Below are 27110 nucleotides of genomic sequence, written 5' to 3'. Positions count from 1 at the left end.
ACCACTGGACCGCCTGGGAAGTCCCAAAACATGTTTCTCTAAGTAACACTTCTGGATACTGGCTTGTCCCAAACAGTCTCTGTAAGGAAAGCTCTGGGGCTAAACCTGCAATCTCTCTGTGTGAGGGAATGAATTTCTCTCCATTTTTACTTTCACAGTCTGGGGACGTGAGAAGGAAGCTGAACGTTCCTGGGGAACCAGAAGCCAGGCGGAGTTACTGGATGTGTTCACTTCCTAGGTTCTGATGTCAATATCCAAGTCTTTGGCAGCACCCTTTTGGTTCAGCTGGTAAAGAATCAGCCTGCAATGCGGGAGACCTGGGTATGATCCCTGGGTTGCGAAGATTCCCTGGGGAAGGGAAAGGCTAACCATTCCAGCATTCAGGCCTGGAGAATTCCATGAACTGTATAGTCCATGGGGTCGCAAAGAGTCGGACACAACTGAGTGACTTTCACTTCTCTTCACCTTCCTCACAGCAGCTGCTGTTCTGCCCAGCGCACCACTTTCCCTGCGTTTTCTGTGAGTGCAAGGAGAAACAGGACACTTGAGCCACCATGAAATCCCAGTGGGCACAGGGGTAGTCTGTATTCACATGAAGCCTGGGCGTGTGTTGAGAATAAGGAGACAAAGGATTTGTAACTTTAACCATAGCCCTGGGAGGCTTGTTACAACACAGATTGCTGGGCCCCAATATCAGAGGATCTGATTCAATAGGTCTGGGTTGGACCCTGAGACTCTGTATTTCTGCTAAATTTCCAGATGTTGCTGCTGGTGTGAGCACTGGTCTTAGATGATCACTGACACAGAAGATGCTTTACAAGAGTTTCACGGCTTTTTTTTTTTTTTTTCCTCTATCAATATGTTTGCATTTTGAAGATGCTGGAGTTTACCCACATAGCCTCTGATATTAAAAAAAAAAAAGAATTTTTAAAAATGTGAACCATTCTTAAAGTCTTTATTGAATTTGCTACAATATTGCTTGTTTTATGCTTTGTTTTTTCTTGGCTATGAGGCATGGTGGGATCTTAGTTCCCTGATCAGAGATTGGAAGGTGAAGTCTTAACCAGTGGACCACCACAGAAATCCCTCACCTCTGATTTTTACTAACACTGTTAATTGTAAGAAAAACCTACTTAAAAATTGGTTTCCTAGGAAAAACTAACTCAGAGCAATGGCAAATTGCAAAATGTGATTGTATACACAGACCAATGTATTAAATTTTATTCAAAAGGTTGGTGTATATGAGATTTTCTCCCCTACAACCCAGGAAAATAACTGCACTTTATTAATACAGAATAATCACATATTTACCTGCTCATGAGACTATGAACTCACTTTTTAATATAAAGAACATAATTATCACTGAAAAACAAAAATGTAGCAACAGCATTATTTTTTTAAGCATGGGTAGTTTTCCTCTGGAAACTTGATATATAGACATCTATAAAACAGCAATTTTCAAATACCCCCTTATACAGTTTAAATTGATTCCAGTGTATTCCCCACCATTTTGGAAACGGGGGTAGGGTGGGGGGGATGGTCCCTAAAGGAATTCCCACGGAAGCGTATTTTCACAACGTGCTGATTAAAACAGTGCAGTTGTTTCCCCGTATTTATAACAAGCATTTCAAAATAAAGCTAAACAATTCTAAAGTTAATTAAGTTGCTTACCTTTGAGCCTCGCTCATTAAAAATAATTTCAACATCTAAGATTTTACCAAATTGCTGCAAAAAAATAGAAATAGTTTATAAGCAAGAAGAGAAACAGAGTCAATCAGATTATGCATGGGTAATTGTTCCCCGAGTCAGAATTTTTCTCTCTTTTAATATCAAGGATATTCATTTGATGTTTTCCTATCATTAAATGATGCACTTGAACCAAGAGAAAATACAACTGTATGTATTATTTCCATATTATGGCATAACCCATCATATGAGATATTGTAATTAGGGACCCAGTACCAAGTATGTAAGCAAGAGGTTAATTCTAGTTTTCTTTCTTGATGGATGATTGATTGCTTTCCAAGGCACTGAGCAGCAAGCATTAAAAACAGCTAGCATATACAACGGTCCTTCTAGGCTGTGTCACTAGCCACTGGGTAAAACATCCTTAGTGAAGTGGGATTTTGATAACTTAAAATATCCAACTAAAATGAGATGCTTAGGATTTTGGACCTTGGTTTCATAAAAGCCAGGAGTAGCCAGGCCATATAACAGAAGTAAAGATAAAAGGAATATCCATTACACAGACACTCTTTACAAGCAAGAAACCACTGTAGCTGTCTATCCTCAGGTTGAAATGTCCTTCTTGCAAGATGATTCTCCATATTGTTAAACAAACACATAGATTTTAGATAATTAGCATGAATAGGCTTTCTGAGCAATGCAAGAAACTCAACGTATTCAAACCTAGAAACAACATTTCAGATGACAGTTTCCCCAATAAACTACAGATGTTCCATTAAATTTCAGATTTCTCAGGATAAGTATACCCTGCACAATGGTACTTTAATTGATGGCTCAGCCAGTAAAGAATATTTCTGCAAGGCAGGGGGCAGACCCAAATTCAGTTTCTGGGTCGGGAAGATGCCCTGGAGAAGGAAATGGCAACCCACTCCAGTATTCTTGCCTAGGAAATCCCGTGGACAGAGGAGCCCGGCAGGCTACAGTCTATGGGGTCACAAGAGTTGGATATAACTTAGACTGAACCACCACCACCGCACGATGTTTGGGTCACACTTAAATTTACTAAAATATCTGCTATCTGAAATGACATGCAACCGCTGCGTCTTGAATTTTGTAACTTAATACAACTAGTGACTGACTATTTCCTGTAGTCCTCCGGACAAATACACAGCAAGAGATCTGTGATTCATACTTTAAAAAAAAAAAAAAAAAAATGAGAACAAGGACCCTGAACCAGAAGCATCTGATAATCCCAAATCCGGTCTCCTGAGGCTGGAATTCTTTCCATTTTCTTAGATTGCATGAAGTTGAGTGGGCATTTTCTGAGCATGGTGTGTCCTACGTAAAGGTAGGTACGAGAGGGTGGCATAAAAGTAAATGACGAGGCCCAGGGGAAAATCAGATAGAAATTTTACCCTGATGCAGAATTAAGAGCAAATGCCTGTTTCAGGGATTAAAATACATGTAAAGAACTACAGAAAGTAATATTTCCAGGCTCTTTTTCCCTGATTTGGAACTTTCCTTAAAAAGCAGAGACATCACTTTGCCGACAAAGGTCCATCTAGTCAAAGCTATATAGCTAGATAGCATCACTGGCTCAATGGACATGAATTTGAGCACGCTCTGGGAGACAGTGGAGGACAGGGGTGCCTGGCGTGCTGCAGTCCATGGGGTCGCAAAGAGCCGGACATGACTGAGCAACTGAACAACAGCAACATTTTTGCTTTTGCAGCCTGGGTATTTTTAGTACATCTTTTATTACCCTAGGAAATTCTGTATTCTGTCTCTCTCCCCTGGGTGGAAAGCCTTACACAGCTTCTGTGTCGCAGAGGACAGGGTGATAGGGTAGGAGGGGCAGGAGAGAAAGGGAACAAGCAATTAGAACCCAGAGAACCGGGGGCAGCTTGCCTGACCGATGTGCCCCACTCAGAGGGTACTGAGAGAGCCAGACTGTAAGTGCCAAGAAGATCTTACTGAGATTCAAAAAAAAGAAGAATATACAGATACTATCCTTTGGAACATACAAATAAATCTACACTCCCTCGGAAAGAGAAAAACGCCGACTTCAGTTGAATATAAATAGCTTAAAACCTTGAAATGAAAGTAGTTCTGACTATGAGAAAAAGAAATCCAAAGCTTAAGTCATCCTGAGCCACAGAAAGGTGCCCATCCCTCAGGATGTGTACTCAGCTTGGGGATTACAGACTTGAATTTTTCTTACTGAGCTTCTTATTGTGCTTCTCGACTTCAGGGAGAAGAAGAGAAAGAAACCAAGAAGAGAAGGCTCAACCAGGAGAGAAGACAGCAGGTCTCCATGGCTAGCATGCCCTCCAGACACACCAGGAAACACACAACTCCCTCACTCTGTGATCAGTGGACACTTAGGAATTCTTTTGGTGAAGACAAGATGGTTCTACTGCTTTTTCCATGCCCTAGATTTGGGCAGAGAAAACTGTTTAAAAGAGAAGATCATTTTCAGATTTGAGAAATGCAAGATTTGCGTTTAAAGGCAAACTGAATTCCATGGTTAAAAAAAAAAATCCTTTAGCTTTGCGACTCTCTGAGAAGCCATCATTCTGATATAACCCCCTTAGGATATTCAGTCCACACAGATGCTACCATGTATATTTCAGGCCTAAGAGACAGGAAGCACACATATTTATGGATAGAGAAACTTGGAAAGGACTTCCTCTAAAACCAACAAGCAAATGTCATCCACGGAACCTTCTCGAAGCAGTCAACACAAACACATTTCCTTTAAAATAAGATCTGGTTGAAGAGATCGCTTGGTCTCAGGTGGTGATGGGCGAACTGCGAGTTTCTCTGGAATGAGGAGAGATGCATCAAATAGTTAACATCTTCCATTTGTTGGAGGTTATAGTTCTGCTGAAGAGCTCAAAGATACTGCTATGTGTATCCCTTACGAGGAAACCAAGACCTGCCCCAAAGCTACACTATGGTTTCTTCACTGATCCTCCCTTTTCTTGGCCTCCCCTCCCTTTCTTGATGTGCAACTGTTTGAACCTACCCATCGGAGAAGGGGACACGGAAAGCCTTTTGTGCCTAGAAACCTCATGGGGTCCTGCTTGGTTTCCACCATGCTCCTTACACATGGGAAATATCCACCTCATTACTATATTAAGTCAACGCCAGTAAACGGGGATTGGGAATATGTGGATGAGTGGAATAAATATGAGAAAGAAAGAAAGAAAAAAGATCTGATTGAGATTGTGTCTGATTCTTTGTAACCCCATGGACTGTAGCCCCACCAGGCTCCTCTGTCCATGGTGTTCTCCAGGCAAGATTCCTGGACTGGGCTGTCATGCCTTCCTCCAAGAGATCTTTCTGATTCAGGAATCGAACCCGAGTCTTCTGTGTCTTCCACACTGGCAGGCAGATTCTTTAACACTGAGCCACCTGGGAAGCTGCCGGCTGAGACAGCACCAATCAAAGAGTAATCTCCGCATGTGTCATTCCCTAAACGGAACAACGGCACCGCATGCCCTGAAATGTCTCCAACGTTTGTTTCTTTGGCAGTTGCCACGGGGTGGAAGTTTCTCAAAGCCAGTGAAACAAGCCGTAAGAAGAATGCTGATGTAAGCCCCCTTTCTAAGGCAGTTGTGTACTATATTTATAGTATCAACAGTTTAATTGGGAAGTTTGGTACTAATGATGTAAACACAGCTGGCACATTTTCAATTTAAATAGACACGACTCATTCGCAGACATAACTAGGATCTATTTGCCCAACACCGGCATTCAGCCGTGTTCAACAAAAGTCTCAGTTTCCACCGGAGGGGTCTCGACAGATGCTTCAAGGTTAAAATCTGGGAGCTTGTAGGCACACACTTGGGCCAAGAGGTACTGCCCATGTTTAGACTGGCTCAGATCAAATAACATTTCTCTGAAAACCTTTGAAAGGTGTTCAATGGATACAGTATGAAACATGAAAGTAAGCTTAGTTCAAAGAATGTGCATGGAAGCGAAGAAAAGGCAACATCCTAGTTTTCATTTTTTCTATATTCATTTTATTTTTTTAAATTCCCATTTCTTTTATTTATTTTTTGAAAGGGTTGTTTTTTTTTTTAACTTTACAATATTGTATTGGTTTTGTTTTCTTAGGGCCGTCTTCACGTTTCGGATGTGGGAACAGGAGGAGGCACCCTGCCATGTCTGAAAATATCTGTTTTGTCATTTAAAAAGTCATCACAAGAGCCCCTTCTTCTTCTTCTTCTACTTTTAATGCAAGTTTCTTCTGAGTGTTCTGAAAGCCACGTAACCTGTCTTTGGTGACAATAGAGACTTCGGTGGGTCACATTCATGCCCAGAAGGCCTGTATTTTGATAACGAAAGCAGGACTGTCACACGGACAAGCAGGAGGTAAAATCTGAACCCAGGACTCCCTGAGTAGCTGTTACTGAAGACAGCTCTAGGATACAACGGCTCGTCTCAGTGGTCTAAACCTAGAACTACTTCCGCGTGCAAGCATGTCTGCTCAGTCGCTTCAATCGTGTCTGACTCTTTGTGACCCCATGGACTATAGCCCTCCAGGCTCCTCTTGTCCATGGGATTCTCCAGGCAAGAATACTGTAGTGGGTTGCCACACCCTCCTCCAGGGGATCTTCCCGACCCAGGGATCGAACTCACATCTCCTGTGTCTCCTGCATTGCCAGCAGGTTCTTGACCCACCGAGCTACCCGGGAAGCCCAAATGCTTACTTTAAAATACTAGGTTCACCTGAGCTGTTTATTCAAGACCAAGACATGATTAATTTGATGGCAATCCATACAATGCTTGCATGGGCCCATGGAGAATTCAAATGGAAAGAAAAGACATGCTCTTTTGAGACCTCTGATATGTTCAAGAAGAAGGTAGCAGGGCCAGAATCCACATCCTTTCTAGTGAAACCTCCAGCACCAAGGCCCCTGAGAATATAAGAGATCCATTCTTTCACATGCCAATTGATCTTTTAAAAAAGACTCTGGATTCTGCACTTCCCTGGTGGTCCAGTGGTTAAGAATCCGCCTGCCAATGCAGGGGACATGGGTTCGATCCCTAGTCAGGGAAGACCTCACATGCCAGGGGGCAACTAAGCCCACGTGCCCCAGCTACTGAAGCCCACATGCCCTACAGCCCGTGCTCTGCAACAGGAGAGGCCACCACAAGGAGATACCTTTGCACCAGGACACCCCTGGTTGCCACAGCTGGAGAAAGCCCACGCACAGCCACGAAGACCTAGAGTAGCCAAAAATAAATAACGAAAGATGCTCTGGCCTCTGCTTTGGATGTAGTAGCCACCAAATTTTTTGACCAAGGGATGTTCCATCTGAAAGGGAAACCCTAGGAAATCTAAGATGATCTGGATGGTTTCATGCCAGATACTGGAATGTTTCATCTGAAAGAGGAGGACGTAGAGGATACAAAGTGAACTGTGGAAGAAGGGAAACCAGGATTGTGGCAAGGAGGCACCGAAGCCACAGTTTAAAAATGAAACGCTGAGGCACCTGCGGTAACCGATAGGCGTGTAGGGGTTGCAAACATCACGGCTGAATGATGCATGGATACAGAACCTGTTCAGAGCACTGCCGGGTGTCAGGGACTTTGGGAAAGAAAGTCTCTTTACTCCTGTGCTGTGGTTTTGGTTTGTAGTCCCCACGGCCATACACAACAAAAGAGACCAAGAAGAAAAATGCAAACAAATCTTCGTGAGAGTTTTTCTCTGCTGTCTCTCCCCTCGTAGCCTCTGCTACAAGGAACTAGGGCAAAATAGAGCAAGAAAAGGAGAGATGACATCTCACATCCCAGTGATGTAGAAAACAGCTGATTGGGATTAAAATGCAATTTCTTAGAGTAACTGTGACCTGAAAGAGGAAACCACGCTTAATTCTCTCAGCTGGAGAGTGGGGAGCCAGTCAGAATGTTTAAAGATGACTTTTCACGTGATTCATGTTGGTAAATGTAGCACCCAACCAGAGCGGGGTGGCCACCACTGACGTCTGCCCGGGAAGAACAGATTTTGCAGGATTAAAATTCCATGTCTTCAGAATGGTGGTTGTCAACCAAGAAGGCCTCAGAGTTATCGCAGAGTCCAGGAATCTGTAGGTGCTGGATGATTGTTACAGAAGGGTGTGCGCAGAAGCATGCTCAGTCGTGTCTGACTCTTTGCAACCCTGTGGACTGTAGCCTACCAGGCTTCTCTGTCCATGGAATTTTCCCAGCAAGAATACTGGAGTGGATGGTCACAAAGCCCACCAAAAAATCTTGCATACTTTTAAAAATGGGCATAGAGGCAGCTTGTGATGAACTGAATTAATTTCAGGATGACTGACTGTGTGCTGCGTTTTCTGAACGGATAGATGGATCCTAAGTGTATCCATCATCTTGTCAAATCGACATCTTGTCAGTTGCTTGAAAATTCTGACTTTTACAAACAGCAGCTCTGAAACTAGTAGGTTCTGATCAAGGTTTGACAACTGGTAGCGCGACCATTCTTTTGGCAAGAATTTGCTCTGTACCATCTCTCCTGTACCACCCAGTAAGAACAGAGAGGCTCAGATATTCATGCAAGTAGGATCTGTTTTTGGCATCTAGCTCTGAATATTTTGAATGCCTTTGCAGTTGAGCCCTCTGGTCACTTTCAAGATAATCAAGAAGACCAGAGAGCACATAGCCATCCTCAGGGGTGGGAGTTGGGGTCTACTACAATGAGTGACACCCGAAAAGAGCACAGGATGGTCATTAAGAGGACCAAATTCCAAGTCAACATCCCAGTGACACTTGATGAGTTAAGACAGGCTGAAGAGCGAGACTTTCGAACCAGACCTGACAAAAGGGATCTAATTCCTCAGGCTGCCCATCATTCAAACCTGGTCTCCTCACTTCACACACACTTAACCTCGACTTTAACTCTGAATGCTCTGCACTTTTCAAAGTCATCTTTGACCTGAAATTGCCCGAGGGTATCTCTGCTCTGCAAGAGTTAGAGGCTCAACTCAAGGTTATTACCAAATGAGAGAGATAAAAGAGCACAAGCTGACCTTTTCCACTGAAATGTCAGGATTCAGCCCTGGGTATCTTAACTATGAGGACACTTTTTGGCTTTTGTGTCCGATGCATACTTGATAAACATCATGCATGCTGAAGAAAACATGCGCGTTCACCCCACCATCGCGGAATGATGACACAGAGCTGGTGTTATCATATGGACAATGAGGTCTACCTGGCCCAGACCTAGACTTGGAAAGTTGAGCCTCTTCTTATTCCTTTTGCCATCTCTGCGCCCATCCAAAAGCTCTTAGAGGGGGACTCTCTGGGCAGCCAACCTTTACTCCAAGTAGAACGTTAAGAATGTAGTTTTGTTCATTGAATCCACAGACATTTCCCACCAATGCTGGGCCGACATAGACAAAGGGACTGTGACTGTATTTGCAAAAAATGAATGCTATCCAAGCTCTGTCATAGCTTTGTCCTTTGGTGGAACTGAGCCCAAAGAGGTGGCAAGCTCATCCCTTCCCAAGGTGGATGGTGCAAAGGTCATTCCAAAAAGAGAATCAGGGTCACAATGTCCCCTGAGCAAGTGACTCTATCATTCCTTTTCTCTGGGTTGGTGGTGGCTTCTGCCTTGCTTGCTGTTCCGTCATGGTGCTTGGGCAAGACTGTCATTTGTGGCATATAATCTTATAAGTTAAATCTCTGAATCCTCACCACGGATTCCAGAAGAACGTATATGGCAGGATACAAGTCAGACTCTGAAATCTGCAGTGGTTTTGTTTTAATGAGGCTTTATGCAGAACTAATTATTTTCTACAATCACCTCTGAGATTTAGATGCTCAGTACCTGGGAAAGAGCAAGGTCTGCAGAAATATGTTATGAGTCACTCTTCCCAATAACTTGGCAATCACCATAGCGAGAAAAAGCAAGATGACCCATAACTATGTTAGCTGTCACATGGGTCCCCAGGCTTTTGACGGGGGATCAGCAATGAGCTTGTTTCAAGCCCCTGGGAGCCTATTTTCCATTTGACATTCAAGTTACTAACTTGAAGAAGTACCATTGGTCCAAGTGCAAACATGGTGAATGTAGCAGAAAAGTTTATACTAAAATCATGGAGATCCTGGCCAAGGACTACCCACAGATAGGATCTAAAATGCCTTCCCCCAACCCCTGCTCACTTCGTATTATGAATACCAAGACATTACATGAGGAGGGGAGGACTCTGGGGACCCCAGAGCGGCCACTGCAGAGGAGAAGAAAGGCAGTACTTACGCCAAACATTTGTCGGAGGTCCGGATCCCGGAACCGGAAGGGGATGTTGGAGACATGCAGCCTCTTGGGCTGGGACTTGTTTTCCGTGTTTTCAGAAGGCTGTGTCTGGGGCTGGCCATCCGTGGGCGCCGCGTCATCTGTCTGCTAAAAGAACAAGAGCAAAGCAAAGAGGCTCTGAGTGGACCTGAGCGTGCTTTCCATAAATATATATATAGGCATAGAGTAGCTTTAGTGTTGTGTTAGTTTCCGCTGTGCCACAAAGTGAATCAGCTATACATATACATATATCCCCACTTTTTAGGATTTCCTTCCCATTTAGGTCACCACAGAGCACTGAGTAGAGTTCCCTGAGCTATACAGTAGGTTCTCATTAGTTATCTAGGTTATGCATAGCATCAATAGTGTATTATGATGCAGAGCATCAACAGTGCGTATAGGTCAATTCCAATCTCCCAATTCACCCCGCCCTGCACAGTCCCCACTTGGTATCCATCCCGTTTGTTCTCTATGTCTGTGTCCCTATTCCTGCTTTGCAAATATGTTCGTCTATACCATTTTTTTCTAGATTCCACATATATCCAGTGTGCTTTTGCTCCCTCAAAATGGTAGAAAAATGCCAGAACAAAGGAATAATACAGGAAGAAACTGCTGAATCATTTATTCATCCAGCAAAGATTTATTGAAAGACCACTGAGTGCCCATCAGAGATCCAGGATTCAGCCGTGAGCAAAGGAGCAGAGATCCTCACTATCACGGATCTAATTCTTACCAGGGAAGAATCAGACAGACAATAAACTAAAGAAATACAGAGCTGGAGGAAGGAGATAAGAGGGAGGGGGATAAAGTAAGGGCAAGGACTCGCTGGGACTGAGGGGCAGGCAGTTTCAGTAGGTAATTAGAGAAAGCTTCATCTAGAAAGGAGAATCCTTCTTTCATCCAGGATGTTCAAAATCTTAAAATATGCCTACTTAATTGCCAAGACTGTACAGATAAAAACATTAGTAAATCTCATAAAATATTTGAAAAGGCTGTTTGGTATTCCGAAGTCCAAGTAAGTATCTGATGGACTTAAACTTTTTCAAGGTTTTAATTTTTCCTTTCTTGATTTTGCAGACCTGTGTTGTTCATGACAGTTGGCCCCATGTGGCTCTTTAAACGGAAATGAATTAAAATTAAATCAAATGGGAAATTCAGCCCCTCTCTCACAGCAGCCACATTTTTGAGTGTTCAGAGGCCACACGTGGCTGTGGCTTCCATGTTGGACAACGAAGACGCACAGTGCCTATATTAGAAAGTTATATTGGCTCAAGTTGGTGTTGACAATGACATTATCAGTATAATTAGTATAATTTGTTACTCTGACTCCCACTCAGTCCCATCGTCCAAGGAAAAGCCTGGATAACATGATATTACAATGATACCCCCAGTGAGGCAGGAACCAGGAGAAAAGTCACAGTAACATTTGATTTAATCATCTAGGCCACTTCCATACGCTCAGTTCTAGAGATTCAGCATTTCAGAGATGCTTCCAGATGCTTTCTCTGCAATTAGCATGTACTGCCTCTAGGTGGCAGTAGACGCCATTCACAGGAGATGTCTGCTTTGCTAAAACATGAGGGAAAATCCGTGAAAAGGCCATCAAACTTAGGAAGGAGAGATCATCCCCTTGTACTTAGGGGCAACTTAGACGCATACAACTAGGACAAAACTAATAACATGGACAGAATCAGTGACTTTCCCATCAACGCTTGTCCATATCGACAGGTTTCATTGAAATCTCCTTCCTAACACACACTGAACTGTATTTGTAAGGTAAGGCATTCTGGTAGTTGGCGTACTATGCTTCCAAGCTTCTTTGGTATCCAAAGCGCTACCAGATACTTTCTTCAACTTCCAAGGGTTGTGTCAAGAAGATAATGCACTTGGTCATATTCCTAATGCTGCTGGATCTAATAAAAAGGATGAAAAATGAGTAGTAAGAATGCTGCTGTTCAGTCGCTAAGTCATGTCTGACTCTTTGGGACCCCAAGGACAGCTGATCCCAGGCTCCTCTGTCCTCCACCGTCTCCCAAAGTTTGCGCAAATTGATATCCATTGAGTTAGATAATAACAATGGTGCATACTGTATAAGGCTCTGTGACAACCAAACACTGTTTGCCACAGATCCCAGCACAAGATACAATCAATAAGTGGAAGGCAAGGCATTTTTCAGAATGATGGTGATTTTTACAAAAAATGCCAAAGTGAGAGTGAAAGTGAAAGTCGCTCAGTTGTGTCCGCCTCCTTGCGACCCCATGGAATAGTCCATGGAGTTCTCCAGGCCAGAATACTCGAGTGGGTAGCTGTACCCTTCTCCAGGAGATCCTCCCAACCCAGGGATTGAATCCAGGTCTCCCACATTGCAGGTGGATTCTTTACTAGCTGAGCCACCAGGGAAGCCCCAAAAATGTCAAAGGAGAGGTGTAAAAAGCCTCATTAAGGAAACATGAAGGGAAGGTTCCCATTTGCTTGGTAAACACATCTTTCCTGAGCAACTACTATCCACTAGGCACAAAAGTTCATCCTCCAAAGCATGCACAGTGTCTAGCTTAGTAGAAGAGAAAGAGGCAGAAAAGGCAATGGTTAAACAGACTATGAAGAGGGTCAGAATGACCCTCAGGGGGTTGTCACTCTAAATTGTATGGCTGGTGGTTCCTCAGGCTTCCTGAGTCTGGAGGTTACGTTTTTAGTGGGACATGTCTAAGAGAAAAGGTGATGCTGTACCAGTGGAGTGCGAAGTATGTGCCAAGATGCAGAGAGGTGAATTCTGGATTTAGGGGACTGAGGCAGGAGACAGACAGGCTCCAAGCTAGGCATGTACAGCTAGCCTCCTTTTTACATTTCCTGAGGAAGGGGGCAGGTAGGCTTCAGGCTAGATATTTACAACCAGCCTCCTGTGTGCACTTTAAAATAGAAAACAACAGCCAAACAATAGCCAAACTTTGTCTCCTGGGGACATTAACAGCTATGGCAAGGACAGAGAGGGACTAAACCCAATTTGAGTAAAGGATCAAGAGGTCATATATTTTCCATCCTTGGGGCAAGGGAGACACTACACATGCCCAGAAAGGCTCCTTGGAGGTCGAAATGGAGGGGGCACCACCCCATAATATGTGATGCCAAGCACCCCCTACCACCCCAACCCCGCACTGGCCTCTGGGGAAAATCCATCTTGGGAAAAAGTTTCACAGGCATGTTAGGGAGGGTCCTAGGCAGGTCAGGAGTGGGAAAAGAAATGAGAGAATTGGCCAAAGGTAGACAAAGATCTGGCAGAAATGCCCTACATAAATGACTTAACTGCCTCTTTAATGCACTCCTCATTAGGGGGGACGCCAACACCCTTTCCCTTGGGTGTGTATCTCTGCCTTGCTTCTGTCTTAACAAACTGCTTCTCTGTCTGCTCTCCAACTTGGCTGTGCCGTGTCTCTAGTCATAACTTTTGTACCTCTTTCTACAGTTTTTGCCTCCTTGAGAAATGCATTTTTCAATGGGACAAGGGCCCGGGAAATTTTGCTTCTAGCCTCTAGCCCCTGGGGACTAATGGCTAGGAGTCATGGTTTTCATCCAGGCTACCCAGTTTAATTCCTGGGCAGGGCACTAAGATCTCATTTTAACTCACACCTCACTGGCACTCCTTTGAGATTGGGACTGCAGGCAGACCTCCATGTCACTGGTCGGAGGGAGCGTGCATGACGGAAGGGTGGGAGAGGACCCAGCAGAGGGAGGCAGGGGGTGGACCTAAAGAACCCTGAAGGGAGATCAAGAGGATACAATTTTTCCTTAAGGACCGTAGCAGGGCGGTGGCATGACCAGCATGAGACACAGGCTGAGCCATGCTGGACAAATGACAAACGTCTGCCTCCTGGCTGGCTGACTCACCGACTGAAGGGGTGAATGCGTTAGGAGTCAAGGAAGAAACAAGTGAAGGAAGGAGTGAGCCGTCTCCTTTGCTCCCCCCAAGTGAGAGGAAGAACAATATTACAACTTTGACACTTGTAACCTGGGTATTTATATATTTATTTATAGTTTTTGGCCGTGCCGGGTCTTCCTGGGGCTTCCCAGGTGGTGCAGTGGTAAAGAATCTGCCTGCCGAGGCAGGAGACACAAGAGACGTGGGTTCAATAACCTGGGTCAAGAAGATCTCCTGGAGGAGGAAATAGCAACCCATTCTGATACTCTTGCCTGGAGAATCCCATGGACAGAGGAGCTGTAGCCCGCCAGGCGCCTCTGTCCATGGGGTCACAAAGACTCAGACATGACTAAGCAAGTGAGCACATACACGCGCACAATATGAGGTCTGGAGACACAGCCACGAGACAGGAATGACCTTGAATTCTGAGACTGTCACTTTCCGAGGGGCTGGGGGTCTTACTGGTCAAACACAGGACTCTTCAGTTTGCAGAAGCAGCACGCTAGTTCTCAGGCCTTCAACCCACTTTCCCCCTTCAGTCAGAAGCTGCTGTTCAAATGCAAATGAAAACCTGCTCCTTCTCCTCCCAAGAAGGAAACTTAAGATTTGGATTTGTGTGTAACTGTTGGATGTTTCAGTTTAATAAACCTAATTAGGAATTACAGAGATTACGATTAAACATATTAAATGATTAATAGCATTATGCTGCTCATGTGAAAATTTAAATTAATCATCTTTAGTCAAACAGGACTTTGGAGAAATCTTTGTGTTGTTTCCTTTGATAAAAACACACAACGCTCAATTGATCACTGTGCGCTGGGCACAAATACGAAAAATGCTCAGAAACGGCTGCGCCGGCATACCTGTGTGTTAAAAGTAATTTTTAAAGATAACACAGAAAAAAAGAAAAAAACTAAACCAAAAAGTTATTTCAGACATCATAGGGAGCTTCTCTGGTGGCTCAGTGGTAAAAGAAGCTGCCTTCATGAGACATGGCTCCGATCCCTGGGTCGGGAAGATCCCCTGCAGAAGGAAATGGTAACCCACCCCAGGATTCTTGCCTGGAGAATCTCACAGGACAGAGGAGCCTGGTGGGCTATAGCTCATGGTGTTGCAAGGAGTTGGATATGACTTAGTGACTCAACAACAGGGGAATGGAAAAGGAAAGGGAAGAGGGAGGGTATCAGTATCCAGAGGCTGACGAAGAAGCATAAGGAGGCAATCTAAAAGACTGAGCAGGCCCGCTTGTATGTTGTGATGTGATGAGGACCATATGGAGTATGAGGCAAACAAAAGAAGCTACAACGAAGCTGCGATCTCGCGAGGGGTCAGAGCTATGGGAATGACCTGTATTGACCCCTCAAGAGTATTTCCGGCTGTGAGGTTTCCTATTTGCTGGGAACTTTCAGGGAAAACATATTCAGCACATACTCGGGGTTTCATATCCCTGTATTAGTCTCCTAAGCAATTACCCAAAACCTAGTGACTTAAAGCAACAGCAATGGACTCTCTCTCAGTTGCAAGGGCCAGAAAAGTACAGTGAAGATGCCCCCAGGGTCCCGCTCTGGCCAGAGACCCCCAGGGGGACATCATTCCTTGTTCTTCCAGCCACTGGTGGCTTCTTGGCTCGCCTGAGCTGCACTGCTAGAGTCTCTCATCTCTGTTTGGCTTTCTTCCCTCTGAGTGTCTGAGATTCAAGTCTCCCTCAGCCTTTTTTCTTCTTATAAGGACATTAAGGGCACTGGATTTAGAGTTCACGCTAAATTGAGGCTGATCTAGTCTTGAGATCCTTAACCTAATTGCATCTGTAAAGACCTTTTATTTTATTTTTCCAAGTAAGGTCACATCCCCAGGTTTACGAAGGTCAGAACATGGACACATATTTGAAGGCCTTCGTTCAACCCACGAAGTCCCCTGCTAAGCAAACAGATGGGAAATGCTTGGAAAATGAGTAACTGTTATCAAGAATTATCAAGGTGCAGTTGTACTTTTTAAGCAGTCCTGCTGGTATGAGGCTCTCAAAAGGGCTGGCCGCAACCCAGATGCAGAAGAAGGGAGAATGCCCCCACCAGAGCTGTCCCGGGGTTCTCAGCTATCACACTGGTCAGTCTGATGAGTTCTCACTTCTCAGATGGCTCAGTGGTAAAGAATCTGCCTGCCAATGCAGGAGACGTGGGTTCGATCCCTGGGTCAGGAAGATCCCCTGAAGAAGGAAATGGCAACCCACTCCAGGATGCTTGCCTGGGAAATCTCACGGACAGAGGAGCCTGGAGGGCCACAATACATGGGATTACAACAGTCACACATGACTTATGACTTAATACTTTGGCCACCTGATGTGAGGAGCTGACTCATTTGAAAAGACCCTGATGCTGGGAAAGATTGAAAGCAGGAGAAGGGGATGACAGAGGATGAGATGACTGGATGGCATCACCGACTCAGTGAGTTTGAGTAAACTCTGGGAGTTGGTGATGGACAGCGAGGCCTGGCCTGCTGCAGTCCATGGGGTCCCAAAGAGTTAGACATGACTGAGTGACTAAATTGAACTGAACAGCAAAATGAGAAGAGATTCGAGGTTTCCCTTCAAACACAAGCTCCAAGACCCCTTTCCGTACTCGCCCCTGAATGCAGTGATGACCTTCAGCTGGGCTGAGAAGCCTCCAGAAAGGCCACCAGCACTTGAAAGATGAAGACCTGCCTGCAGGTTCCTCACACAGATGGACAAGCATCCCTGAGGAGTCCACTAAAGCCTATGGCAAAAGCACAGGGTGAGATTTCTAAAGACAAAACTAAAGCAATGTGAAAAAGCTACAAGACTCACTAACGGAATGAACCATCTAGAACATGTCTTTTTGAAAGGCAGGATCTACCAGGTTTCCGATTACATTCCCCAAGGCTGGTGCGTGTCAAAGCTTAGTGGGAATTAATCACTGAAAGAAGAACTCTTGATTTATCCGTGTCTGATTTTTTTAAAGTCACTTTGGCTCTAAAGTGAGACCCAGCTGAATTAGAAATGTACCTCGTAACCATGTCTGGAAGATCAGAAGGTGGAACTTAAAAACCAAGCAAATTAATACTGTTCCACTTGCTCAGAGATGGAAGGAAATTGAGGTGAGTAAGGATGTTAGTGGTGTAGGCAGAATGGCTGGGGTGTTGTCCCTCTCAGAACCTTCCAGGCCAGACCCTCACCCTGATTTAAGAGATGCTGCCTTGACCCCCTGTCTCCTGGTATTCCCCCGTTTTGCCCACGAGCCTCTTAGCTCTCCCTTCAACACTCAGTACATTCCTTAGCCTTCACACCTGTTTATCTGTCCCCTCGCCTGGATAATTCTCTCCCCAGAACATTGTGGGTCAACTATCCTTCAGCAAAAAAATAAATAAATAAATAAAGCAGCTGCATCAGCATCTCCTCCATCCATGCCTATTGTTCTTGCGCAACACACATCACTTCTTGCTTTTACATTTCATGCTTCTGTTAATTTCTATAATCTGTCTTCTCTACCAGAATGCACAGTACATGAGAACAGGGAAGGCAGAACCTCTATGCACTGACCTCTTACCTCTTAGAGCAGAGTTTCTCTACAACAGAACTCTTGACACTGGGGGTTCCTTAATTCTGTGATGTGGGGATCACCTGGTGAACCATAAGCTGTCCAGTAGCATCCCTGACCTCCACCCACTAGATTTCAGTAGCCTGCCCTGGGGCTAGGACAACTGAAAATCTCTTCGAGGCTTCAAAGGTCCTGGGGAGCAAAACTGCACCAATTAAAGCCGCTCACCTAGCACACGTGGCAAGTTCTCTGTAAATATCTGTGGCCTACATGAACAAACCTGGTTTTGCCACAAGTGAGTTGCATGAATCCTGACTTCATGTCTCTGGGTCTTAGTTCCAACTTGGATAAAATGATAAACCCTGAACATTCCTAACTGAACATTCCATAACTGAAACTGATGCTGAAGCTCCAATACTCTGCCCACTTGATGAGAAGAGCCAACTCATTGGAAAAGACCCTGGTGCTGGGAAAGATTGAGGGCAGCAGGAGAAGGGGGCAACAGAGGATGAGATGGTTGGATGGCATCACCAACTCAATGGACATGACTTTGAGCAAACTCTGGGAGATGGTGAAGGACAGGGAAGCCTGGTGAGCTGCAGTCCATGGGGTCCCAAAGAGTCAAATACAACTTAGCGACTGAACAACCAAAATGATAAATGCATCTCTGTCTAGATCCTTTAGTGCAGGGTCATGAAATCAAAGTGCCATGAAGAAATGGGATCATCGTCATCTTTATTACAAACAGGATTAACAATCATCAGCTTTGTTCTTTATTTCTCAGGCCCATGGATGTCGATGACTCAAATGCAGCTTCCTCATCATTGCAGGAAAGGTTGAAGGACCCTGCGTGTGTTCATCCCTCAGTCCTGTTTGACTCTTTGCAACACCAAATACTGTAGCCCACCAGAGGTCTGTCCACGGAATTCTCCAAGCAAGAATACTGGCATGGGTTGCCATTCCCTTCTCCAGGGGATTCTCCTGACCCAGAGATTGAACTCAGGTCTCCAGCACTGAAGGTAGATTCTTTACCATCTGAGCCACCAGGGAACCTACATCATGTAAAGCCCATTAACTCCAGAGGTAGATTTCCAGGAAGCTCTTGGCAGAGGTTCCCAAATAAACTCATTAGAACGGCAAAGCCCGCTCCTGCTCTGGTCCAGTTCGAGGGCCCTATTAGGAGGCAGAATGTGTACCTTGGAATTTTTCCTAATAAACAAACTCCCCAGATATCAGCGCAGGTTATAAATGTTAAGAAAACACCACCAGCTCTTTAATCTCCTGATTGCTTAGTGCTTCCGTTAAAAAAAAAAAAAGAAAGAAAACCTTAATAAAGAACCGTGGGGCTCCCTCTGCTATAATCGTTCCTAATTCAATGAATAGCTCTGAGCAACCCAAGGCTAATCCTGGTGAAATTGGATTTTGATATCGACCAATCCAGGGACGATTGTTGGAGAGAGCACGCATGGTCATGCAGGAATCCGCGCCTTTCAGATTGTGGCCCCGCCCTCTATGGTCTCCTCTCTCCCAGCCCAGGGACTCTGCGGAGTTCACCTGTGAAACAGGATGACCAGATCTCCGGGAGGAGAAGCATAGGAAAAGGGCTTTCCCCAGGTGGCACTAGTGGTAAAGAATCCCAATGCAAAAGATAACAGAGACATAAGTTCACTCCCCGGGTCGGGAAGATCCCCTGGAGGAGGGCATGGCAACCCACTCCAGTATTCTTGCCTGGAGAATCCCATGGACAGAGGAGCCTGGAGGGCTACAGTCCATGGGGTCCCAAAGACTCAGACACAACCAAGGTACTGAGCACGCACTGTGGGCTCAGTTGCTCAACTGTGTCCCATTCTGAGACCCCCTGGACCCAAGGATCAAACTTGCCATCTCTTGAATCTCCTGCATTGGCAGGTGGAGTCTTTACCACTGGCACCACCTGGGAAGCCCACATTACATAGTAGGTACTTTATTGAGTAATTCCAGGAACATTCTCTGGGTCCATCTTCTTTCCTGCTGAGCATCTCTCACTCTGCCATGAAGGTATCAAAACAGACCATCCAAGACTCAACCCTGAGGCAGTAAGAACCCTACCCTGCCCCACCTCCCTCCCGGTCAGCCTACTGAATATTCAGCATCTTCCCTCTGCTAAGGGCATCCCCCACCTTCACACACAAAGCTCTCAGTGGTGATAAATAAAAAGTGTACTTTTGCATAGCCAGCTGCTTCTCCCTCCCCACCAATCAAGTTTATTTCTCCGAGAGAAAAGCTGAGTGTCTTGGAGGCATTATTTGATTAAGTTGACAATATTGTTGGGAGAGATAGTTGAGTAGCCACTGCGATGTACTTGGGACCAAATTGATTCGTGCAACGAACACTTGGCCTGCCTCTTCTCGCAGCCTGAAGAGCAGTCTTGATTCAGCCAGGAATGCCGGGTGAATTTAGAGGATCCGCTGACCCTCTCTCTCAATCCACGGAGAGCAGCAGCGGAAGAGCACAGACTAGCGCAATTCAATACATTGCACTAGCGGCTCCGAAAATAATATCGCGGAGCTTTGCAACATACCTATTTGATTTGATTTGTAAACTTGATAAAAAAGCAATCGAGAAAAGTTCAGGGGGAAAATATACATGTTCTAAGCAAAAATGTAACTATACTGAATGTGCACAAAGGACCACGGAAAGGAGTGAAGAGGGGCGAAAAGCATGCATACTAAATCGACTTCCTACCCTGGCGTTAGACAATATTACACACTCCGTTTAAAACGAAGCAAGATGGTGCAAAGCGATTTTCCATTAAAAGTAATAATCGTGGTAAGCCCGGGGAATGTGCATTAAAACCCTCATCTCGGGTTCTCTAGAAATCCATCCAACTTCAAAACGGGGCCTGTGCGGATTCACTCTGCTTCCTGCTTTTTTTTCTTTCTTTCCATTTTAGCTCTGTAGGCAAACAAATAAGTTAATCACACAGCTTTGGATGGAGTTAATGCCTCCTTCCCGATTCAGCTGGGCTGATTCTGTAGCCAGGTGACGCAGAATTAAGAAACGTTGCATTTCTTTCAACTCAAATTCAACGCTCTGCTAGAATGATGAAATTCCTAGGAAAGGAGAAGGACTGGAGGACAGAGACAGGAGGACTCAATAGATTTTGGATTTTTTATTTTTATTTTTTTAAGTCTTTGAAAGAATAGGATGAGCGGAAAAGGGCCAAGCACTGAACACATCTGTAATGGAGATGAGCTGCCAATGTGTCTGTATTAGTCAGTGCTGGCTGCTGTAACAAAATATCACAGACTGGGTGGCTGAACCCACAAACACTTATTTCTCATGCTTCTGCAGACTGCAAAGCCCATGATCAAGGTACCAGCATGTTAGGTTTCTTGCGAGAGCACTCTTGTGGCTTGCCACCTTCTGGCAAATGTGTTTGCTATGTCCCCAAACAGTGGAGGGGGGATGAGCACATATGTGCTCAGTCATGTCCAACTCTTTGCGACCCCATGCACTGTAGCTTCTCTGTCCAAGTGATTTTCCAGGCAAGAGTACTGGAGGGGGTGGCTATTTCCTCCTGTAGGGAATCTTCCCGACCCAGAAATCAAACCTGTGGCCTCTCTTGTGTCTTCTGCATTAGCAGGTGGCTTCTTTACCACTAATGCAATCTGGGGAGCCCCAGAGAGGGGATGGCCTCTCTCAGTTCCTATTCTAAGAATACTTATCGAATCAGGAGGATCCCACCCTCATGATGTCATCTAAACTCAATAACTCCCTGAAGCCCCCACCTCCAAATAACATCAGCGGGTGAGGGTTTGAACATACAAATTTGGGTGGGAGGCAAGGGGATGGGGGCGGGGTTGGGGAGAACCAATTCAGTCCATAGCAATGTTTAGCAGAACCTGCAAATACCTAGGAATAAGAAAAGGCGTTTTGCCCTAAAGGGCTTCCCTGGTGGCTCAAATGGTAAAGAACACGCCTGCAATGCAGGAGACACGTGTTTGATCCCTGGGTCAGGAAGACTCCCTGGAGAAGGGAATGGCAACCCACTCCAGTATTCTTGCCTGGAGAATCCCAACGACAGAGGAGCCTGGTGGAGGGTGGGGCTATAGTCCGTGGGTTAGCAAAGAGTTAGACATGACTGAGCAACTGACACATAATTATTATGGTGATGGACAGCTAGAACAGTGTCTGACACCTGACAGCCAGTTAATAAAGATTCGCTGAACGACTGGCACTCCGATAAGCTCACTGCATCACCTGATGACTCAGAGAAGAAGATTCTACTGTTTGTTCCCATTTTATGATCAAGGAATCTGAGGTTCAGAGAGCTCAGAGCTTCTTTGGGATGCTCAGTCATTACACGGGAGGCACAGTGGCAGGGTGGGTGGGACCGATTTCGTGGGTCAAACCCCTGAATGATACATGAAGACCATGTGACAACTCTCTGATCACCTGGTGATTTAAAACAGCCAGGTCCACTTTCAAGGACCTCCAAAGTCTGTGAGATGCAAACCCACCGCTGAGTGCTGCAAACCTGCCCCGATGGACCTGCAGTAGCAGGGCGTGTTCCCTGCCTCTCTGCCCCTCCCATTCCAGCACTCATGAGAGGAGGTCCACCCTGGGACCTGTTAGGGCTTGTCCTTTGGGGCAGGGGTTGGAAGAAAGGATGCGGGAGGTGGAGGACATTCAAAGAAACAAGATGCTTCTCGATGGGGAGACACAGGTGCCCTGCTGGGCTTTCTCTTTCAGCTGGAGCACGTGCGCCCCTGGTGGCTTCGGTGAGGGTGGAGGGGCCTGAGGGGTCAGCACGTTTGGGTTACTTGGAGCCGTGATCAGCCACCTCCCCCCCGCCCCCGCCCCATTCAACTTCTACTGTTGCCCAGCGCCATGTGTCTTCAACACTCCCAACTCTCCTTATAAGCAGGGTCCCCTCCTTGAGCACTAGGCTTCCTGGACAGCCTCAGAACCCCTTCCCATCCTTCCTCTGAACTTCAGGCTCCTCCAGGAGCCAGGGGGACCACAGGGAGCAGAGGGTGGGCACCTGGATGCGTTCTCCACGACAGTCCTTTCCCATCCTGCTGTTTCTAACTACGCCAGCACACCTCCACTTTTATAAACCCCCAGGTAAGAAGCAGGCGTGAATCCTCTGTTAATGACATCCCGGGGCCCAAATGATTCAAGGAATGTGTCAAGTTCTTGCAGAAACTGTGCCGCCTTCTCCTGCTTTGACGGCATCATGAAGATAAGGCTTCTTCTTCAGCCCAGCAAGCACACAGCCTGAAAGAGACAGCGACCCCCAGCCTCCCCCTCCAGGAGAGACTCTCCTACGGCTCTCCTCTCATCCCACCTGAGTCCCCGTGTTGTCTTTAATCCTCCACTCAGAAATCAAGGTCAGCTTAAACATCGATTTAAAAAGAAAAAAAAATGTGGCTATTTTGCAATGAATCTTCAAATCCTCAAAGATTTCCCCCCCTACATGTATTTAATTTAACCAAATGGCAGACCTATGCACGGCGTTCATTCCCCAGGCCTAGGAAAACTGCTGACAGCACAATCTGGCTGCAGAAAATGAGTGATGGATTTAAGACGGAACTGATCTCAGCTAAAATCCCTGGATTTGCCTCATTAATGACCTTTCTTTGTATAAATGCTTGAAACAAAGAGACAAGCATTCCAGGGGTTTTGTTCTAGGACTACTGGAGTTTTCTCAGTGTCTCAGACATAGGTGGATGTGTTTCCAAGACACAGGTGGATGTTTCCAAGGCGTAGGTGGATGTGGTTCCAAGACATAGGTGGATGTGTTTCCAAGACATATGTAGATGTTTCCAAGGCGTAGGTGGATGTGGTTTTGTGTGTGTGTGTGTGTGTGTGTGTGTGTGTGTGTGTGTGTGTGTGAACGTGGCGCTGTCTATTCTGACACTCGAGAGCTAAAGAATTCTGTCTCATTATGTATGTGATTTCTACAAATGGACACAGTTCTGGTTCCTTCTGAGTTCCAAATCTTATTCATGAGAAGGCTAATTTCTAGTGCACTGGTAGATGGGGAGGAGTCTAAATATACATCAGGAAATAGAAATACTAAGACGTGTACTCTGAAAGTAGACACGCCTGCATCTCCCTTGGAGTTTGCTCTTTACCTAGACAGAGAGCAAACTTTTCCTTAAAGGTCTGCTTAGTAAACCGATGGCTGATCTGCCCCTGTTGAGTCCCTGGGACTGCAAGGAGATCAATCCAGTCAATCCTAAAGGAAGTCAACCCTGAATATTCACTGGAAGGACTGAAGCTGAAGCTCCAATACTTTGGCCACCTGATGCGAAGAACCGATTCATTGGAAAAGATCCTGATGCTGGGAAAGGTTGAGGGCAGGAGGAGATGGGGAGAGACAGAGTGAGATAGGTGAATGGCACCATCGACTCAATGGACATGAATCTGAGCAAACTCCAGGAGGTAGTGAGGACAGGGAAGCCTGGTGTGCTGCAGTGTATGGGGTCACAAAGAGTCGCCACAACTGAGTGACTGAACAACAACTGCCTCTGTCGCCCATGAAAGCAGCCAACAGCGGTGAGAAGAAGGAGAAAGAGCTGCCAGTCCTCGGCCATCTCATCTAATTACGTCATTCATAGCTCTAAGAAGAAGAGGGTGAGGCTGCAAGAGATAAGATTTTGGTGGTAGATGTCATGCTGCATGACCTAGGGCAAGTCACCTGCCTTCTCAGAGTCTCCAATTCTTCATCTATTTAAGGAACATGATACCACCTCCCTCCTGGGTCAGAGAGAAGCAAATGGAATTATGTCCCAGAAAGTGCTTTGACTAATTCAGGATGTTGCGTATCTGTGAGCAACGATTTCCATTTTTGTGGGCTAAAGGGAAACGCAAGATGCTCCCACACAGCAGAGGAGAACATGGAAACCAATGTAGTGACCAGAAAGCTTGTTTATTCATTGGCAGTAGTAGCGTTACTCGCTCAGTCGTGTCCAACTCTTTGGGATCCCACAGACTGTAGCCCACCAGGCTTCTCTGTCCATTGGATTCTCCAGGCAAAAACACTGGAGTAGATTGCCATTCCCTTCTCCAGAGGATCTTCCCAACCCAGGGATCAAACCCAGGTCTCCTGCAACAGGCAGATTCTGTACTGTTTGAGCTACAGGGGAGACCTGTAGTCACTGGACTACAGCCATTGAACCTTTAGTCATTTGAGGTCCTTCAATTCAAGAGACTTGGATTCAAGCCCAACTTTGTCCATCTCTCACTGTGTCCTGTTTCTGGATTGAAATTTAAGTCATCTGAAAACATGAGAGCATTGAATTTGGTGGGCTTCCAGGTACCTATAAAGTTGACTAGTCAAGGCTCTGTGACTCAGGAAGGGTGAGTGGGAAGACTGGCAGGAGAGATCCAGCGGGTTGATGTTGTTGGTCCTCCTAGCGAAATGCAGGTTTTGTGTTCTGAAAGGTGGACAGGTTCGCCTATGGTTGGAGAGGTAGAGAGTGTTGTGTGAACAACATCAATCTATCTACAGGCATATGCAGACCACATCTAAGTGACCTGGGGAAGTTAGTTGAAAATGCAGGTTTCTTGGCCCTACCCCACAACCAATTACTCACAATCCTGGACCCAAGACGAATCATTTATAATCATTCCTCATGGGCGACTCTGATGTATCTCAGAGTCACTGTTATATTCTTTAGGGAGGCAGTAGTGTTGAGCTTTCATGTCTGGACTAGGAAACCAAATGAAAGTGGAGCTCTATTCCCAGGTATACGACCTTGGACTTGTCACATGGCCCCTCTACACCTCACCTCCTATGAATTCATTCCTCCAAAGTGCACTGATGGACTACCTTCAACATGACTGGAAAGAACCAGGAGATGGGGAAGATTAAAACCACAATGCATGCACAGGGACAACCGGTGACTTCAGGTGTTTCTGTGAGCGCTGAGTAAACATTAGTCACGGCACAGCAACCCTCTTGAGACAGCTTCAAAAAGCAAAACCACCATTTAGAGGACATACCCCAAGCGCTGGGTTGGATCTTGTGTATATCTGGGTGTGCACACAGCTACTGGATTACCCTTGATTTTGAGGGGTATACCGTCTCTCTGAATTAATTCCTCTACCTAAAAAGGAGACATGTATTTTTAAGGCTGATGGGGGTGGGGATAGGGTGGGGAAGGGTGGAGGCAGGTGATTTTTCAAAAGGTTTCTCAAACGGTTTTGAACAGTTAGTCATACAAGAATTTCTTATGGATTTCAGATGCACCTAGCTTTCTCTATGAGGTCATATAGAGAGGGGCTTCCTTGGTAGCTCAGCTGGTAAAGAAGCCGCCTGGAATGCAGGAGATCCCAGTTCAATTCCTGGGTCAGGAAAATACTCTGGAGAAGGGATAGGCTACCCACTCCAGTATTCTTGGGCTTCCCTGGTGACTCAGATGGTAAAGAATCTGCCTGGAACATGGGAGACCTGAGTTTGATCCCTGGGTTGGGAAGATCCCCTGGAGGAGGGCATGGTAACCCACTTCAGTATTCTGGCCTGGAGAATTCCATGGACAAATGAGCCTGGCGGGCTACAGTCCATGGGGTTGCAAAGAGTTGGACACAACTGAGCAGCCAAGCAGAGCATACACACACACACACACATACACACACACACACACACACACACACACGTATGTATATGAGAAAGAGAGACAGAAAGAGCAAGAGAGAAAGGGAGTTGTATAATGTATACCTCATAATACAATGACAAGGTTGAATTCCAAGGCTGATGGAACATTCTGATGGGGAGGCTCACCTCTGACTGATTATTTGATGCTTTTGATCTTTTTATATTGAATCTGAGATTACCAGCCTCCTTTTCCATTCAGCCCTGCCCTGCAGCTTTCCTGACATTTTGTTATCTTTGCCTAAACCTTCCAGGAGAGGCCTCTGAACCTTCCTCCTCTGCTGACTGGGAGGGGAACACGATTTACTGGCTGTGCCTTCACAGAGAGCAACCATCCTTCACTGAAGGGCAAAATAAAATAAAGCTCTGCAATATTTTTATGCAATTTTTAGAAAAATCTTTTAAGATGAGTAACAGTGGAGTTCATTTTGCTGAACTGCAGATGAGCATCCACTAGGAATATGGATACCCATCTACGTTTTCTAGATGCTTGTCCTGTTACAGGTTATTTTTGTCCACTTACTCCAAAGATGCTCTGAAAGAGGCTTAGGGCACTGGCTCTGGAATCTGAGCCCAGAGCAGGATCACCTGGGGAACTCCTTGGAAATGCAGATTCCAGGGTCCTAGCCTTTCCACTGCTGATTTTCCTTAGTCTGAAGCCAAGGGGTGCTGTGGGCTTCCCAAGTGGTGCTAGTGGTAAAGAATTCGCCTGTCACTGCGGAAGATGCAAGAGGTGAGGGTTCAATCCCTGGGTCGGAAAGATCCCCTGGTGGAGGGCATGGCAACCCACTCCAGTATTCTTGCCCGGAATATTCCACGAACAGAGGAACCTGGTGGGCTACAGTCCATGGGGTCGCAAAGAGAGGGACACGGCTGAGCAATTCAGCATTCATACACAAAGGGAGGCTGCAGCCTCTCCCCATGGAATGGTGAGAACCAATGGTCCATTTGTCAGAGCGATTGTGAGCCTGGTGTTGAACACAGACTTGAAAAAAATTAAATAAGAGGGTGGGA

At 45.7% G+C, this 27110-nt stretch overlaps 1 protein-coding gene across 23 annotated transcripts in view; it reads right to left on the bottom strand.

Moving 5' to 3' along the window:
* RBFOX1 (RNA binding fox-1 homolog 1) overlaps positions 1 to 27110 on the bottom strand; it is a 2416982-nt gene that overhangs the window by 132230 nt on the left and 2257642 nt on the right. For all 23 annotated transcript variants that reach the window (XM_060406050.1, XM_060406058.1, XM_060406056.1 and 20 more), the window contains 2 exons: positions 9953 to 10096; positions 1672 to 1725 (listed from right to left, as the gene is read on the bottom strand). In XM_060406050.1, the coding sequence (XP_060262033.1) occupies positions 1672 to 1725; positions 9953 to 10096 (198 nt within the window). The remainder of the gene's footprint in view (positions 1 to 1671; positions 1726 to 9952; positions 10097 to 27110) is intronic.

The sequence above is a fragment of the Ovis aries genome, chromosome 24 (genome assembly GCF_016772045.2).
Source record: "Ovis aries strain OAR_USU_Benz2616 breed Rambouillet chromosome 24, ARS-UI_Ramb_v3.0, whole genome shotgun sequence".
NCBI classification, from domain to species: Eukaryota; Metazoa; Chordata; class Mammalia; order Artiodactyla; family Bovidae; genus Ovis; species Ovis aries.
The sequence above is the reverse complement of the archived record's forward strand: the minus strand, read 5'-3'. Positions and strand labels throughout refer to the sequence as shown.